Source organism: Hippopotamus amphibius, chromosome 3 (genome assembly GCF_030028045.1).
Source record: "Hippopotamus amphibius kiboko isolate mHipAmp2 chromosome 3, mHipAmp2.hap2, whole genome shotgun sequence".
Classification (NCBI taxonomy): domain Eukaryota; kingdom Metazoa; phylum Chordata; class Mammalia; order Artiodactyla; family Hippopotamidae; genus Hippopotamus; species Hippopotamus amphibius.
The window spans coordinates 119,693,863-119,712,842 of NC_080188.1; the positions used below are offsets into that span (position 1 = coordinate 119,693,863).

At 43.4% G+C, this 18,980-nt stretch overlaps 1 protein-coding gene across 1 annotated transcript in view; it reads left to right on the forward strand.

The window, feature by feature from the left end:
* The window catches only part of LOC130848350 (pregnancy-associated glycoprotein 2-like), a 56,955-nt gene extending 50,063 nt beyond the window's left edge, over nucleotides 1-6,892 (forward strand). The window contains exons 3-9 of the mRNA XM_057726779.1: nucleotides 876-993; nucleotides 1,091-1,209; nucleotides 2,144-2,337; nucleotides 3,242-3,358; nucleotides 4,959-5,100; nucleotides 5,187-5,285; nucleotides 6,738-6,892. Of these exons, the coding sequence (XP_057582762.1) occupies nucleotides 876-993; nucleotides 1,091-1,209; nucleotides 2,144-2,337; nucleotides 3,242-3,358; nucleotides 4,959-5,100; nucleotides 5,187-5,285; nucleotides 6,738-6,890 (942 nt within the window). The 3' untranslated portion in view covers nucleotides 6,891-6,892. The remainder of the gene's footprint in view (nucleotides 1-875; nucleotides 994-1,090; nucleotides 1,210-2,143; nucleotides 2,338-3,241; nucleotides 3,359-4,958; nucleotides 5,101-5,186; nucleotides 5,286-6,737) is intronic.
* Nucleotides 6,893-18,980: the final 12,088 nt, after the last annotated feature.

An 18,980-nucleotide genomic window follows, 5' to 3' on the forward strand; every position in this document is an offset into this window, starting at 1 on the left:
TTGGGGCTGCAGCTCCTGCAAGAAGCAGAAATACTGGGGATCAGGGACCCCCATTCCCAGAGGAGAAGGGACTCTCATCCTCAGCTCTTTGTCTGTGGTGACTGGGCCCTGCAATGACCAAGTGCAGGTAAACATCTATTTTGTGCCAAAGATATGTCAGTAGTTTGAGGGAGCTTGTTCTTTCTGAACTAAGTGAGCCCCAGACTTAGAGGAGAAAGGTGAGCCATGTCTAATCAAAAGCTAAGGCAATTGCACATCAGGTTTGAAACCCCAGGCAGAGGAAGGTCAGCCTCCACAGATGCAAGAAGGACACCAGCAGAAAGATACTGAGCCCTATGGCCTGTGACACCATAAAAATCTAACACTATGGTTATTGTTATTGATTTTAAAAATAGTCTCCTGTTCTCCTTAAGAATGCATAGGCCAGCCTGAGTGATAGGCAAAGAGTTAATACATGTCCAATAGAAGAGTCAACTGCATGGCCTAGATAGGACTTGATCTGAGTTTAAAGGAATTGGCCCGGGGTGACCTAGGAGGACCACATGGAGAAGGGAACACTCAGGCTGGCCCTTGAAGGGGATACTGGAGAGCTTCTCAAATGAAGGCACCAGAACTTCCCTGGAGGTCCAGTGGTTAACACTCTGCACTAATGCTGCACTGTCTTGGGGTCAATGTGGGGTGTGGAACTAAGATTGCACATGGACAAGGAATAGTGAATTGCATGACGGTACCATTCTGAGCAGAGGCTATGAGGTGTGGTGGTTGGAAAGTGATTTCAAGAGACACGAGACACTTTGAGGGGGGCAGCACTCTGGGAAGCAAGGGTGTGCAGGGCAGCCAGGGCTGCGCTAGCCACCCCTCCCTGCCCCCTGTAGCTGTCCTATGTTGGCCACATCAGCATTGGAACACCCCCTCAGGAGTTTAGCGTCGTCTTTGACACTGGCTCATCTGACTTGTGGGTGCCCTCCATCAACTGCTCCACTCCCTCCTGCCGTGAGTTCTTGCCCATTCCCTGCCCATCACATGCTCCCTGGCCCATTCACTTCTCTGTCTTTGGCACCTGAAAGACACTCATCTCTTGTGTCTGCAGGTGCACGCAAGTTCTTCGACCCTCATTCATCCAGCACATTCCAGCCCACAGGCCAGCGCTTTGACCTCAAATACGGCTCTGGGAGGCTGATTGGATTCATTGGCTATGACACAGTTCGGGTAACTGGAAACCAGAAGTTTGTCAGGGCTTGCCCTGGGAGCCACCACTGCTTACAAAAGAGATTCAGAACAAACTGGTGGGGCCAGTCTTTCCCATGGGCCCTAGTGGCTGGCTGCTGGCCCAGCAGTGAGTGCCTCTGGGGACACAGCCCCCTGCTGGCACACAATATACTAGAACAGCTAATCAAGAGAGTGGCTTAGGGTGTGAATATGCAGCTCCTTTGCCCTTGAGCAGCTCAAGGTTCATTTTGCTGAGAGCAGGGAGACTGGTGAAAAATCACCCACAATTCTATTCTCAGACTCTGGCATGCAATTTCATGGTAATAACATGTTGAGTCCTGGAACAACCCCACAGAGCAAGTACTATGATTAGCTCCATTTTACAGAGGAAGAAACTGAGGTCTAGAGCACCAGGGCCTTGTGTAGGTCAGGCATCTGATAAGTGGTGGAGCTGGGTGGGCCAGTCAAATTTTGTGCAGTGGTGGGTATTTTCGGAAACAATAAAACTGATCTTGGGTCCCTGGGAGCAGCCTTTAGTCATCTGGGCAGGAAAAGTAGGAGACCGCAGGTGTGGAGGGACCTGATACAGGGGTTCTTATTCTAGGGGGCCTTTGAGACTCCGCTAAATCCATGGCCTGCCTCCTCCATTTGCTCCTGTCCTGAGTCTCTGTTTCCCCACCTGTACAGAAGACATGAGGCCAATTTGACTCCCTTCAGATGGTGTGTGTAGGAGGAGCAGGTGCTGCTTAAAAATCTGCAGCCCTGCACAAATGGAACCCAAATTCCTGTCCCAGCTTGTTCTAACCAACTTAGGTAAAACCAAGGCACAGCCTAGCCTCAAGTCTTCACTGAGGTGCTAATGGCATCTCCACCCCAGCCTAGTCCCAGCCCCACATCCCAAACCTTTATGTGGGAACATTCTCCTCTCCTACAGATTGGGAAACTCATCGACCTGCGCCAGGCATTTGGCCTGATCAATAAAAAGTTTGACTTGGATCATGTAAACTTTGATGGCATCCTGGGCCTTGGGGACCCCCGCCTTGCCCACCAAGGGGTCACCCCCGTCTTCGACAACCTGAAGAAACTGGGTGTTATTTCTCAGCCTGTCTTTGCCTTCTACTTGAGCCCGTAAGTCTGAGCTGGACAAACCCTCTCTATAAATTAGCAGTAAGATGCTTTCAGTTGTATGAATAATTATCAACCTCTTGATGCAGAAGTTTACTGAAAGACTGTCTACCTCAACATAAATATGGTCCCCCCACTAGTTTGTGTAAATAATGTTTTATTGGAACAAAACCATACTCATGGGCTCAAGGGCAACAGGTTGGTCCAGGGAAGTGAAGGGAAGGGGGAGAGCAATGGAAGGTGTCAGGATACAGGTTGGAGGAAAAGGCAATAGGATTTGCTGAGGGATTTGATATGGAAGGATGGACAGGGATGGCGGGAATGTTTACTTCCTCACTAACATTTTATTTTGAGCTCAGAAGTAGCTACACAATTGGCAGAAGCCAGGGCAAAATAAAAATGGGGGACCTCCTGTTCAAAAACTATTAGGAATTTCAAAACAGGAATAACAGCACCATGTGTCCCTGCTGAGTGTGGGGCCTCATGGATGACACAGGTCACAGGCCTCTGAAGCCAAAACTGAGTCAGCCTATACCCAAGCCCTTAGTGACCGCAGGCCTCCGCTTTTCTGAAAATGACAGGCTGAACAAAGTGGAAGAGAAACCCCTCCTGCACGGTTTCCTCTGAGGATATCTCTGAGCACTCTGGTTTCTGGATGGGACCAGGCCCTCTTCAAAAGGGTGGGTGGTCAGAGGCCACCCAGGCTGCACAGCTTTGAACCTCTTCAGTGACACTCATAAGTTGCTGACCAACCTTGGTCATGTAATCAATCCCTCCATGCCTCACTTTCCACATCTGTGAAATGGAGACCATAGCAGTGCCTCTGATGGGTGGATAAGCACAGCCCTCAGACAGTGAGTGGTGTTATTCTCTGACAAGGAGCCCTGACTCTTCCTTCTCTCCTCAGTGGGAAAGAGAATGGCAGCGTGGTGATGTTTGGTGGGGTGGACCACAGCTACCACAAAGGAGAGCTCAACTGGATACCAGTGTCCCACACCCTCTGCTGGCAGATAATCATGAACCAGTAAGCCTCTCCCGCTAAGGGTCACCCCAAGTGATGCTCCCACAGGTACATACGGACACATGCAGACACACACAGATGGTCACACAGACACACAGTCATACACAGACACATACACTCCACCCACAAACACACATATTGGCACACCTATCAGCATGCACAGGAGCACAGATACACACCTAAACACACACACAGACCCACAGACAGACAGAGAACAGAGGCACACACACACACACACACACACACACACACACAGAAACACACAGAAACACACATAAATACACACATCACTCACCCATGGGTGCATAATGGTCCCAGGATTTCTGACTGTGGCCCTGATCAGGGTCCAGAACAGGGTCCTGAGAGGTGTATACAGCCTGGAAAGGGATGTATCCACTGTGCTGTGAGGTAAATGGCATGGTTTGAGGACCCTAAATTATGGTGAAATGAGGATCAGGGAGAATTTCACTAGCCTAAGTAGGGTTGGGATAAGATGACCATCTGTCTAGGGCTACCCAGTAATGAGGGAGTTCTTCATACAAAAACTTGCTAGTTTAAAAACAGGGAAACTCCTGGACAAACTGGGAAATCTGGTCTCCTTAGGGAGAAGCTTACCAGCAGTGGAGAGAGGTTAGCTCCATTCTTGAGACCTGAAAGTAACCCATACAAAGAGACACTCCACCTGCCCATTGCATCCACCCTCACCCCCATTCCACGCATGCAGTGGGGCAGGGGCTGTTACAGAGAGAAGCAAGAAGCTGGAATTCATGAGTTACCTGAGAACGAGGGGCCATAACTGATGGGATTCTGTGTGTTACCGTCAGACAGAAGCTTACATGTCCTTTGGAGGCCCCCATGGGCTACCTCAGGCAACACCTGGCCAGGGGCCTCAATGTCTGATCCAGGTGAAGGGGCCAGGCAGGGAAACAACCTCTCCCAGGACAGCCTGCTTTTCCCTGCTAAGCACTCTTTGCATCTGGTGCCCAAAAGAGTGTTCCTCTTCACTGTGTGAGTTGCCATGTACTTGATCAGACACAGGTCTCTGGTTAATCTTCATGTTTGTCCTCATTCTCTCCCTCACTGACTCACTCATTCATTCACTCAACAGACATACATTTTGCATCCACAGTGTGGTGGGTACTTGAGGGAGAAACTGAGGATACAACTTGCCCTTACATCTAAGGAGGCAGACGTACATGAAACAAGTCACACACATAATGAATTCCCACTTCAGTACTTGCTACAAATGAAGATGAGTCTACAGAGAGTGAAAAAATGGAGGCTCATCTAGTCTTTGGGAAAGACTTCACAGAAAATGTGACATTTTACCTGGCACCCTAAAGATGAGAATAAATTAGCTAGATAAAAGTGATGGGGGTCTTCTAGGCAGGGCTAGCAGGGCATGCCAAGGCCCTGAGGCACAAAAGAGCCTGGTGCATTCAAGAATTCAAAGGAAGTCAAAGAAGGGTATGTGACCAGAACAAGGGAAGACAGAGTCAGGGCATGAGCAAAAGGCAGTTGTGGGGACAGTCAGATATGCTGGCATTCATGAGGGGAGACTTCAGAGTGATCTTTGTGTCCACTTTGTCCCACTGTCTCTCAGCATCACCCTGAATGGGGCGGTCGTTGCTTGTTTCCATGGCTGCAAGGCCATTGTGAATACTGGAACTGTATTCCTTCTTGGCCCAACCATAATGGTCAATGCCATCCAGAAGCTCATCGGCGCCAGGCCTGTTGGTCGAGAGGTGAATGGACATGCCACAGGGTCACTATTGGGCTCTCCACACACCAGGGATCATCCAGGCCAAACTCTCTTCTCTTTCTCTAACAGTACGTGGTTCCATGTAACTACATCACACATCTGCCTAGTGTCGTCTTCACCATCAATGGCATTAAGTACCCAGTGTCCGCTCGAGCCTACATCTGGAAGGTGAGCGGTCAACCCTGGGGGCTGGTTCTCAAATCTGGGCCTTGCAAGGACCATTGAGCTGTTGCTGGGAGGAGGGGGCCCTCTTCAGGCTGAGCCATACCACTGCAGATGCTGCTGAGTCCCCGTGGCTGTGCCAGTGCCTCCCACAAAACCAAACACTTGAGAGTAAAGGGCAATCTGGGACATCCATCATCCTGAAATAAATGGAGACACCACCCTGTGTAGGCATGGTGCGAGGCACAAGGAGAGACGAACCCTAAGGGCCTCTGCCGAGTTCAACCAGAGCCCTCATATACATGAGCACAGTATGTCAGCTCTAGCAATCCCTGAAATCGGCCAATGACAAGTGGGCTTGGCTGAGGACAGTCTCAGTGTGCTGTACCAACATAATGATTAACCGTATCCCTTCTCATCTCAAATGTGTCCTGGTTGGTTGATCTAATACTTGGTTCACCTAGGACTCAGCTGCAACTTCCAATTGCTAAGCTCCAGTTCCTCCTCTGTGAGTTGGAGTACCATAGCCATCTGTTGGGATGTTGAATGCTCATGAGAGTACAGGATGCACAGTGACTGCATGGCCCCAGCAAAAGGATTGAGGCTTCAAGTCACCTCCCTGTGGGAGTTCAGAGGTGGCTGATGGGCTCAAGAAAGGCTTTGAGGAAGACAGGGAATTTCAGTAATTTGAAACCCCCTGCCTCATGGAGGCATGAGGAGGCCTGCTTGAGTGAAAGGAAAACTACACTGGATTCCATTTGAATATCACCCCCGGGGGTTGGGCCAGTGGGAGCCTGGACCAGATATGGAGTGATGAAGGCTACACACAAGGAGAGCACCAGGGTAGGTCCCAGAAAACAACCTGGATTGGCCAGCTCGGGTGAGCATGGGTCCAGGAAGTCTTCCCGAGTGCCTGAGAACAGTCTTAAAGGAGAGGTTGTAGGGAAGAGAGAGAAGAAAAGTCATTCTTTGCAGAGAAAACAGTGAAGGAAAGAACAGGGGAACAATGGGCCATTCTTGTCCTTTTTTTTTTTTTTTTTGATTGTATTGAAGTATAGTTTATTTACAACATGTTGTTAATTTATGCTGTAAAACAAAGTGATTCAGTTATGCATATATATTTTTTCCCTATTTTTCCTTTAGGGTTTGTACAGGATATTGAATATTCTTCCCTGTGCTATACAGAGGAAATTGCTGTTTATCCACTCTATATATAGTAGTTTGCATCTGCTAATACCAAACTCCCAATCCTTCCATTCCCAACCAACCTCCCTTAAGGCAACAACATGTCTTGGCTGATAATGGACTCGGATGGGCATCCCACTTCCACAGCTGCTGAGAGTCACTTGGTACTTACTAAAGGAAGGCAATAAAACTGAGAAGCCACTGGCTCTAGTTGCTAAGGTTGGTGGCAGGTAATGGATGAGGCTGACTGGGGTGTATTTCCATTTATCCCAGGGTCCCCAGGGCACCTGTTTCAGCAACTTTAAAGGGGGCACAGAGAAGTGGAGCTCACTTGAGACCTGGATCCTGGGTGATGCTTTCCTGAGGCTGTATTTCTCTGTTTATGATCAGGCAAACAACAGGATTGGCCTGGCTCCTGCAGTGTAAATCCTGGCGCTGCTTCAGGAATCAATCAGGCCCACTCCAAACACACACTCACTCACATGTAGGGCACTTCTGCTAAGGGATGGTTGTGGACTGTGTTTGGTTGTCTGTAAAGCCCTATTTTAAGTAAAGAATAAAGGATTCCAATCCTAATGGTGCTAATATGAATGGGTGCCTCTCTTTGGGTCGGGGAGGTGCATCATAACTGGGCAGGAACTAGAACCTCATCTGAACCACAAGTGAGTGGATCCCAGTTCCAACTGGCTTCAAGGAAAGTGGAGATTTATTGCAAGGATACTGGTGATCCTGGACTCAGGAACCAGAGCAGATTCAAACACCTCAGTTACTAGAGCCAAAAATCAGAAGCCATCAGCTCACCCTTTCTCTGCCTCACTCTTTCCCTTCTCTCAACTTTGATTCTCTTAGCCTGACAGATTTTTTCCCTCAGGCTTCTACACATATATCCCCAAGGGGTCGAAGCCTTAAGAAACAAGCTCAAGAAACATCTGGGTACCAGGAGGTCTCTGATTGGTCCACCTCAGATCATGTGTCCAGGCCTGGACCAAACATTTTGGCAGGTTATGGTGTCCTATGATTGGCTTTACTAGGTCACATGGCCCTGCCCAACATGATTGACAGTTTCCTCCAGCACCATGTGACTGGAGCTGGGGAGAGACATCCCCAAAGGAAGTAACAAAAGGATGTGTAACACGATGGAGGAGATGGTGACAGCCCCACCAATACCACCACCTTCTATTCAGAGATTATAAGGGGTAATCAAAATAGATTCTATTCTTCCCATTTCAGAGGACTTTTGACAGTGGCCTTCAGCTGCAGGTGGGGGGGGGTTCTTGGTGAAGCTATTCAAGCTGAGGTGATTCCCATTTGTCCCCACACCTTAGTCACCAGCTCTCTGCCACCCACCCCTGCAATATCCTTTCCTGTCCCACTTCCCAAGTGCAAGTCCTTGTGGATACCTGAGCCAGCCCCACCCCTCCAGGGCCCAGCATGTTCATTCCCTTGACCTCCAAATCTGTTGGGGTGAATGCCACTCATGTAAAGGTGCACTCAGGGTGCACAAAGCCTTCAGCCTTCCAAAGCTTCCTCCAGGGACAGAGCTACAAACCATTTGGTTCAAGCTGACATGGTTTGGAACTTTTGGAACGTAAGCATCACTTCACACCTGGAGACGCTAGTCAGAGACACAAACTGGGGACAGTGAGGGCCAGATCTGAAGGGAGATCCAGAGGATAGACAGAGCAGCAAAGCTTGAATAAGGTGGAAAACACACCCCAACACAATGAATAGTATGGGCCTTCACTCAAGCAAGACAAATACCAGCAAAAGGGACATTGCCCTTCCCTCCTCATCTTTTCATTCAGTACAAATTTACTGACCACCTCGGTTGTCAAAGGTGTATAGTAGACCCCAGGGATAGAGGTCAGGGTTAGGAACCCACCACTGATTCCTGGAGACAGATAAAGGGACAACTCCCAATAGAGAGGGCCAGATGGAGAAAACAACAGAGGTGTGGGTAGGTCACAGGAGTGAGGGGCTTCCTCTTCAGGAAGCCAGGGAAAGGCTGGGGAGGGCAAAAGAAGGGCATTAACTTCAGTGTTGTGACCCCACCCTGAAACACACCCCTAAGCCCTGCAGTTACCATGTCTGTGTAGATTTGCCATATATCCATGATTATGTGTGCCTGGTCTATTTGGGTTGGCACTGGATTATGATTGACTTGAGGGGAATAAAAGAGGACTGGTTGCAGAGCTGGTGAAGGGAGGAAAGGTGAGAGAAGAACTGGTATGTATTTATTTTTAACAGTAAATATCATGATACGATGTTAATGGATACGCAAGAGAACAGCTTGTCAAACTCATTTTCCAAATGCTCTTCATGGAACCATAAGCAATGTCTTTCTGTTCATGAGAAACCACAAATGAAAAAAAAAAAAAAAGAAAGAAAGAAAGAAAGAAAGAAAGATAGAAAAAGAAGAAGAAGAGCTCTGGTTAATTGCATATGCCATTTCCCTCTCTCCCCATGAGCCTCTGCAGGGCATGACCCCCATTATACAGATGAAGGAAGCTACCTCCATTCTTCTGGCCTGAGTACTGGTGACAGGCACATAGTAGGCCCTCAATAAATATGTGTTGAATAAATGAATGGATGATTTTGTAGATGTTTCCACTAGAACACACTGCTGCATCCATATTGGGAGACATATGGTGTCATCTTGGCTCACTACCATAATATCAACAAGAAAAAGTCAGGCTTTGCTTTCGTAGATGAATCTAAGGCCAGTGCTGGAGCTGTGTCTATTAATGAGGCCACTGTTCCCGAGGCTGTATGTTTGTAGCTTGGGCTACCACCATGAGGGTAAATTCTGATCTTCACCAACTTTCTTTTTTTTTTTTTTTGGCCATACCACACAATGTGTGTGATCTTATTTCTCTTACCACGGATCAAATACATATCCCCTTCATTGGAAGCATGGAGTCTTAACCACTGATTCTGCAGGGAAGTCCCAATGTCTGACCTTGAAAGCAACAATCTTCCCCCACATTCCACTTTTATCCGTTACCCATTGAAGAACAGAGAGTTTTATAGGCACCAGTGAGAGAGATAGTAGAAAAAACCAGGAAAGAGACATATCTTCTACACTTTTTGAGAGTGTAAATTTGTAGATTTTTTTTTTGATGACTTGTTCTTAAAATATTCATGGTCTTCATCCCAGCGATTTTGCTTCTAAGGTTCATGCTGAAGTGATGAACAGAACCACCTGAAAACTTAAATAAGCAAAGATGTAGTCCTCAGAGTCTCTTACAAAGGGGAAAATGTGGGACATTCGCAAGACGCATTGAACACAAAGTGTCCACAGCATAGATAGGCCATCATGCAATCAACCACCTTAAAATTGTTTTTTTAGGAGAATATTTAGTGCTCTGAGACATTATGCTAATATACATTGAGAAAAAAGAAAAGAATACAAAACAGCATGATCCCAGGTTTGCTGAGCACATGGAAGACAGTATAGCATACTCACTAGGCATGTACATCCTAGAGCTTTTCTGCCTGGGTTCAAATCCCACCTCTGACACCTATCAGTCATGTGACCTTGATAAGTTCATTTTGGACATTATTCCCTATGCTGTAAAATTGGGAGGATAGTTGCTCCTGCACTAATCATCAGTAAAATGCAAATCAAATGACAATAAGATACCATCTCATATCCATTAGAATGGTCATTATCAAAAAACAGAAGACACCAAGTTTTGACGAGGATGTGGAATCCTGCACATTGTTTGGGGGGGGGGGTGTAAAGTGGTGTAGCCGCTGGAGAACATAATGGAGATTTCTCAAAAAAAAGAAAACAAAAACAAAAACAAAAAAAACACCTCAAAAAGAGAATGGCTATTTGATCAAGCAATCTCACTTCTGAGTATTTATTCCAAAAGCCTAAAATCATGATCACAAATGAATATTTACCCTGTCATGTACTTGCAGCATCATTCACAATAGCCAAGATGTAGAAACAACTTAGATTCATAAACAGTTGAATGGATAATGAAAAGGTGGTAGAGATATGCAACGGACTATTAGTCAGGCTTTTTAAACTATTCATTTATTTGGCTGTGCAGGTCAGTTAAAGCACATGGGATCTTCAGTTGAGGCATGGAGGATCATTAGTTGTGGCATGAGAACTATTAGTTGTGACATGTGGGATCTAGTTCCCTGACCAGGCATTGAACCTAGGCCCCTCATTGGGAGTGTGGCATCTTCTCCACTGTGACACAAGGTAAGTCCTGGTCATGGCTGTTTTATATTTAATTTGTTTCAGTTGATTTGACATGATGCTAAAATTGAAACCGAGCACCTCAGATTAGGAATATACCCAGAGGCTGGGACTCAAACCCTGGTAAAACCTAATGTCTTCCATCTGAGATTACACACCTGATTTCAGGAGTTACTGAAGTTCAGGTTCTTGATATCTCATCACAAAAAGAATTCATTGAGAGACAAACTGATAGGCAAGAGGTGGATTTATTTACAGAGAAACACACTGCACAGACAGACTGTGGGCTATTGCAGAAGGTGAGAAATGCACCAGGGTATGGTGTTGTTAGTTTATATATGGTGGGTAATTTCATATGCTAATGAGTGACAGGAACATTTCAAATATTTCAGGAAAGGGCGGGGATCTCCAGGAATTAGGTTATTGTTCACTTTTTGATACCTATGCTTATATGACTGAGGCTCAAGGTCTAGTGGAACGAAACTGCTCCACTCTCTTGGACCCAAATGGCTCTACTCAATTTATGTCATGTTTTTGGGCTATGTCATTCTTTCAAAGGTTGTAACCTGACTCTTTCCCTCCTGTTTCATTTCCCCCTCAGAGATATTTCTCCCATATTCTTATGGGAAGCAGAAGGGCAATAGTCCATCCCCTGTAACCACTTCAAGGCTGAGTAGTGGCATTGACCCTGCCTGTCAGGGAGTAAAAATCACTGGATGCCTGACCTAGGGGCCCCTTGGGCAGGACAGCTTCTTATTTTCAGTGAGTATAGGCTGGAATTCTCTCATAGCCATCATCTTGGTGTGGAACAGTTTTAAGTGCTTACATAGCCTTTCTATGAATTTCCTTGTTGAAGAATCACGTTTAGTGCTAGCACCAGAGTATAAAAATATCTATAAATGACAGAAGACTTAAAAGGTGTGGTTAAACATCTCATTACAGTATAATCAATAAACTTCTCTACAATAACTAGAATTATGAATGATTACACTTAACACAGCAAATAATCCTACTGAAATATCTCTCTTTAAGATACCTCAAGGGCCCTCTAATGAACCCCACAGTTAGCTGGAAATCAAAAGAAACTTAGTTAAAATTTGAGGAGGAGGAAAGATGGTGGTGAAATAGAAGGATGTGAAGTGTATCTCTCTCCATATATGCATCAGTAATCCATCAATAGATGCAACAATTCCCACAGAAAACTGGTTGAACACTAGCAGAAGACCTTGAACACCAGAAAGGACTACAAAGATACCTGCATAAGTGGGTAGGGCCAAAAAAGAAAAACAAATGAAGCAAGAGCAGGAGAAAAACAATGGATGGGACCTGCAGCCCTGGGGTGGGGTGAGACAAAACAGAGGAGTGAATACCTGATTTGGGGAAACCCCCTTATTTGATGGGGATCCCCCCCTCCATTGGGAAATTTGATGGGGTCAGAAGGGAGGCATTTGGGACTGTCTAAATAGGGTGAAGCAACTGATCTATGGCAGATGGGAAAGAGTGAGAAACACACAAATGGTCCATACCACAGCCCTGAATGCCCTGGACTGAGACATGGGTTCATAGGAATACAGAGGGTATGGGAGTGAAACATAGGTACTGGGGAACAGGCCCAGGGTGAGAACCATTGTTGGCTATGGGAAGATGTATTGAGGATATGGTAGGGAATAAGTCCACAGCAGGGAATGCCTACCAGGGAAGACTGGGCTGTCATGGTAGCAGGGCACTATTGCTGAGTCATGCACAAGGGGAGGAGCTACTATTGTAGGCCTCTCTCTTGGTGCCTGCAACAAAAATTAAAGGAAGACCCTGCTAGGCCTAGCTGTTGAGCACCAGTTGAAAAATAATAGAAAAATCCCCCTCAAGAGATGATCCTAGCATGCCTGCTGATGAGAACCAAAGGACATCTGGCCGGGGGGCCATCTCTAGGGACAATGCTCTTATGCCTAGGCCTGCCAGCTTCCTTGCACATTTGGTGTCACCACTGGGGCTCCTGCAAATCCGAGCAGGGCACTATTGGTGACTCATACACAGGGGGAGGGGCCACTATTGTACCCTATCTCTCCCCACACACTGGCACCTACAGATGAACAGTAAAGGAAGCTCTGCAGGTTGCAGAACAATACAAAAAGCCCCTGATGCCTGGCCTTCATGTGACTTATGCCAGGCACCAGTAAAGAACTACACTAAGGTCAGATTTCCTATAACTGAGGTCACCAGCATTCCTGAGCATTTGGTATCAACCCTGGGGCTCCTGTGATCCAAGTAGGGTGCTACTGCTGAGTCATATACAGGGAGAAGAGCCACTATTGTACACTCTTTCTCCACACACTTTGGCACCTGCAGATGAATGATGAAGGAAGCCCTCACCGATGCAGAGCCAAGACCTCAAAGGCAGCATCAGGACCAGACTCCTGCATTTGGACCACACACAGAGGTGGGAACAAAATCAAAGGTGAATGCCAGGGATGGGGAACTGAGGAAGAGATTCTAAAATATTTTCATCAGCTATACAAGCTTCAGACTACATCCCTGTGATCAGCTAGGTAGACCTTACGTGTTGAAATATCTGAGTAGGCAATGAAAGTTTCCACAATTAAAAAGGCCTATCTCTGGCAGCTGTGGACATTGGGAGCAAGCACACAAAGGAATTGGGCCAGATCAGAGCCTAAGTGGACCTCACAGGGCCCACAGCAGGTTCAGAGTCCATCCCAGAGGCAGACAAGGGCCTTTGGGGGAGGCAAAGGTGGCCTGTGACTCAAGGCATATAAAAGAACACTTATAGCTGAAACTCCAAGGAAACAGAATTATTACTATTAATTCTATTGATTTGATCCATTCAGTGTCAGTTATAGCTTTTTTTTTTTTTAATTTCCCAGTGATAATCCTAAGGGATCTTCAAATCTTTTTTTTCTTTTTTTAATTTTATTTATTTATTATTTTTGGGGGGTACACCAAGTTCAATCATCTGGGTTTTTTTTGTTTTATTTTTTTTTATTAATTTCTTGGGGTACACCAGGTTCAATCATCTGTTTTTATACACATATACCCGTATTCCCACCCTCCCTTGACTCTCCCCCCACCCTCCCTCGAGTCCCTCCCACCCTCCTTGTACCAGTCCTCTAAGGCATCTTCCATCATTCAGTTGAACTCCCTTTGTTATACAACAACTTCCCACTGGCTATCTACTTTACAGTTGGTAGTATATATATATATCTGTGCTACTCTCTCGCTTCGTCTCAGCTTCCCCTCAGCTTCCCCTTCACCCCCCGCCCCCTCCCAAACCTCGAGTTCTCCACTCCATTCTCTGCACCTGTGTCCTTGTTCTTGTCACTGAGTTCATCAGTACCATTTTTAGATTCTGTATATGTGAGTTAGCATACATTATTTGCCTTTCTCTTTCTGACTTACTTCACTCTGTATGACAGACTGTAGTTCTATCCAACTCATGACATATAGCTCCATCTCATCCCTTTTTATAGCTGAGTAATATTCCACTGAATATATATGCCACATCTTCTGTATCCATTCATTTGTTGATGGGCATTTAGGTTGCTTCCATGTCCTGGCTATTGTAAATAGTGCTGCAATGAACATTATGGTACATGTTTCTTTTGGGATTATGGTTTTCTTTGGGTATATGCCCAGCAGTGGGATTACTGGATCATATGGTAGTTCTATTTGTAGTTTTTTATGGAACCTCGAAATTGTTTTCCTTAGTGGCTGTATCAACTTACATTCCCACCAACAGTGCAGGAGAATTCCCTTTCCTCCACACCCTCTCCAACATTTGTTGTTTCCAGATTTTGTGATGATGGCCATTCTGATGGGTGTGAGGTGATACCTCATTGTGGCTTTGACTTGCATTTCTCTGATGATTAGTGATGTTGAGCATCTTTTCATGTGTTTGTTGGCCATCTGTTTGTCTTCTTTGGTGAAGTGTCTATTTAAGTCTTCTGCCCATTTGTAGATTGGGTTATTTGCTTTTTTGGTATGAAGCCGCATGAGCTGCTTGTATATTTTGGAGGTTAATCCTTTGTCCATTGTTTCATAGGCAATTATTTTTTTCCCATTCTGAGGGTTGACTTTTAGTCTTGTTTATGGTTTCTTTTGTTGTGCAAAAGCTTTTAAGTTTCTTGAGGTCCCATTTGTTTATCCTTGATTTTATTTCTGTTATTCTAGGAGGTGGGTTAAAAAGGATCTTGCTTTGATATATGTCATAGAGTGTTCTGCCTATGTTTTCCGCTAGGAGTTTGATAGTGTCTGGCCTTACATGCAGGTCTTTAATCCACTTGGAGTTTATTTTTGTGTATGGTGTTAGGAAGTGTTCTAATTTCATTCTTTTACATGTTGCTGTCCAATATTCCCAGCACCACTTATTGAAGAGGCTGTCTTTTTTCCATTGTATATCCGTGCCTCCTTTGTCAAAGATAAGGTGCCCATATGTGTTTGGGCTTACTTCTGAGTTCTCTATTCTATTCCATTGATCTTCCTTTCTATTTTTTGCCAGTACTATACTGTCTTGATCACTATGGCCTTGTAGTATAGTTTGAAGTCAGGAAGCCTGATTCCACCAACTCCATTTTTCCTTCTCAAGATTGCTTTGGCTATTTGGGGTCTTTTGTGTTTCCATACAAATCGTAAGATTTCTTGCTCTAGTTCTGTGAAAAATGCCATTGGTAATTTGATCAGGATTGGTACTTCATGCTATACTAAGCTCAGTGATACCCTAAAACACCCCAACTGACATATCCCTGCTCATCAGAGGGAAAAGACTCAGGTCCACACACCAGAAGCAGGCACCAGACCCTCTCATCAGGAAACAGACTCAAGACACTGGACCAACCTTACCACAGGAGCAGTCAACACAAAAAAGAGGAATTACTACCAGATAGCATAGGGAAAGAAGACATCAAAGAGTATAATTTATGCAAAATGAGGAAATAAAAAAATATTTTGCAGGCAAAGGACCAAGATAAAAACCAAGACCAAATAAATGAAAAAAGAAATAGGCAAATTGCCTGAAAAATAATTTAAGAGTAATGATAGTACAAATAATTCAAAATCTCAAGAAAAAAAAATAGTAGAGAAAATACAGGAAACATTCAATAAGGACCTAGAAGAACTAAAGCACAAACAAACAGTAATGAACAACATAATAACTGAAATTAAAAATATTCTAGATGGAATCAATAGCAGAATAACTGAGTCAAAGAATGAGTGAGAGAGTTAGAAGAGAGAATGGTGGAAATAACTGCCACAGAACAGGAAAAAGAAAAAAAAGAAAGAATGGAAGACAGTCTCAGAGACATTGGGGACCACATTAAGCACAATAACAATTGAATTGTAGGGGTCCCAGAAGAAGAAGAAAATAAGAAAGGATCCAAGAAAATATTTGAGATTATAGTTGAAAAATTCCCCAAAATGGGAAAATAAATAATCAAGTCCAAGAAGTCCAGAGAGTTCTTTAGAGAATGAACACAATGAGAAACATACTAAGGAACATATTAAACAAACCAACAAAAATAAAACACAAAGAAAACATATTAAAAGCAGCAAGAGAAAAGCAAATAACACATAAGGGAAAACCCATAAGGATAATAGCTTAACTTTCTTCAGGAACTCTGTAGGCCAGAAGGGAGTGGCAGGATATATTAAAGTATTGAAAGAGAAAAATCCACAGCCATGAATACTCTACCCAGAAAGTATCTCATTCAAGTTCAATGAACAAATGAAAAGCTTTACAGACAGGAAAAAGTTAAGAGAATTCAGCACCACTAAACCAGCCTTACAGTAATTACTAAAGGAACTTCTCTAGGTAGGTAACACAAGAATAGGAAAAGACCTACAAAATCAAACCAAAAACAAAACAAAACAAAACACTTAGAAAAATGGTAATAGGAACATGCATGTAAATAATTGAGTTAAATGAAGATACACTCAATGCTCCAACCAAAATACACAGGCTGGCCAAATGGATACAAAAACAACACCCTTATATAGGTTGTCTACAAGAAATCCACTTCAGACCTAGGGATGCATGCAGACTGAAAGAAAGGGGATGGAAAAAGTTATTCCATGCAAATGGAAGTCAAATGAAAGCTGGAGTAGCAATATTCATATCAGACAAATTAGAGTTTAAAGAAAAGACAATCAAGGACATAAAATAATGATCAAAGTATCAATCAAAGAAGAATACCCAATTGTTATTAGATCAATCCAGTGATGATTATGAATATCTATGCACCCAACATGGGAATACCTCAATTTATAAGGTAAATGCTAACAGCCATAAAAGAGGAAACTGACTAACACAATAATAGTAGGAGATTTTCAAAACCCATTTAAACCAATGGAAAGACTATACGAACAGAAAATAAACAAGGAAACACAATCCTTAAATAACACCTTAGATCAGATGGATTAATTGATATTTATAGGACATTCCATCCAAAAAGTACAGAATACTCTTTCTTCTCAAGTGCACATGAAACATTCTCCAAGATAGATCACATCTTGGGTCCCAAATAAAGCCTCAGTAAATTCAAGAAAATTGAAATTCTCTCAACTATCTTTTCCGACCAGAAGGCTATGAGACCAGATGTCAACTACAGGAAAAAACAAACAAACAAACCAAGAAACAACAACAACAAAAATATAAAACATTAAAAACAAATGGAGACTAAACAATACACTATTAAACAACTGAAAAATCACTGAAGAAATCAAAGAGGAAATCAACAATGCCTAGAAACAAATGACAGTGAAAACAAGATGACCCAAAACCTATAGGATGCAGCAAAAGCAGTTCTAAATGGAAAGTTCATTGCAATACAATCCTGCTAAGAAACAAGAAAAATCTTGAATAGACAATGTAACCTTACACTGAAAACAATTAAAGAAAGAAGAACAAAAACAAAAACACAAATTTAGGAGAAGGAAAGGAATCATAATGATCATATGAGAAATAAATGGAACAACAACAACAAAAAGGAAACAACACCAAGGATAAAAACAAACAAACAAACAAACAAACAAAAAAACTAAAAGCTGGTTCTTTGAGAAGATAAACAAAATTGATAAACCATTAGCCAGACTCATAAGAAAAAAGGAAGAAGACAAAAATCAACAGAATTAGAAATGAATAAGGAGAATTAACAACTAACACTGTAGAAATACACAAGATCATGAGAGACTACTACCAGCAGCCAAAGACCTAGGTAATCTGGAAGAAATGGCTGAATTCTTAGAAATGTACAATTTTCCAAGACTGAACCTGGAAGAAATAGAAAATATGAATAGGCCAATCACAAGCACTGAAATCGAGTATGCAATTAGAAATCTCCCAACAAACAAAAGTTCAGGGATAGATGGCTGCACAGGTGAATTCTATCAAACATTTAGAAAAGAGCTAACACCTAACTTTCACAAACTCTTCCAAAATACAGCAGAGGGAGGAACATTGCCAAACTCATTCTACAAGGCCACCATCATGCTGATACCAAAACCAGGCAAAGATGTCACACAAAAAAAGAGAAAATTACAAGCTAATATCACTGATGAATACAAATGCAACAATCCTCAACAAAATACTAGCAAACAGAATCAAAAAACACATTAAAAAGATCATACACCACGATCAAGTGGGATTTCTCCTAGGAATGCAGGAATTTTTCAACATATGCAAATGAATCAATGTGATACACCATGTTAACAAATTGAAGGATAAAAACCACATGATCATTAATAGATGCAGAAAAAGCTTTTGACAAAATTCAACATCCATTTATCATACAAACTCTCCAGAAACTGGGCATAGAAGGAAATTACTGCAACATAATAAAAGCTATATATGACAAACCCAGAGCCAAAATCATTCTAACTGGAGAAAAACTGAAAGCATTCCTTCTAAGAACAGGAACAAGACAAGGGTGACCATTCTCACAACTATTATTCAACATAGTTTTGGAAGCATTAGCCACAGCAATCAAAGAATAAAAAGAAATACAAAGAATCCACATTGGAAAAGAGATAAAATTGTCACTCTTTGCAGGTGACATGATATTATACATAGAAAACTGTAAAAAAGCTAGCAGAAAACTGCTAGCACTAATCAATGACTTTAGTAAAGTAGCAGGATACAAAATTAATGCACAGAAATCACTTTAATTCCTACACACTAAAAAAAAATAGAAAGATAAATTAAGGACACACTTTCACTTACCTTTGCAAAAACAAGGATAAAATACCTAGGAATAAACCTGCTAAAGAAGGCAAAAGACCTGTATGCAGAAAACTAG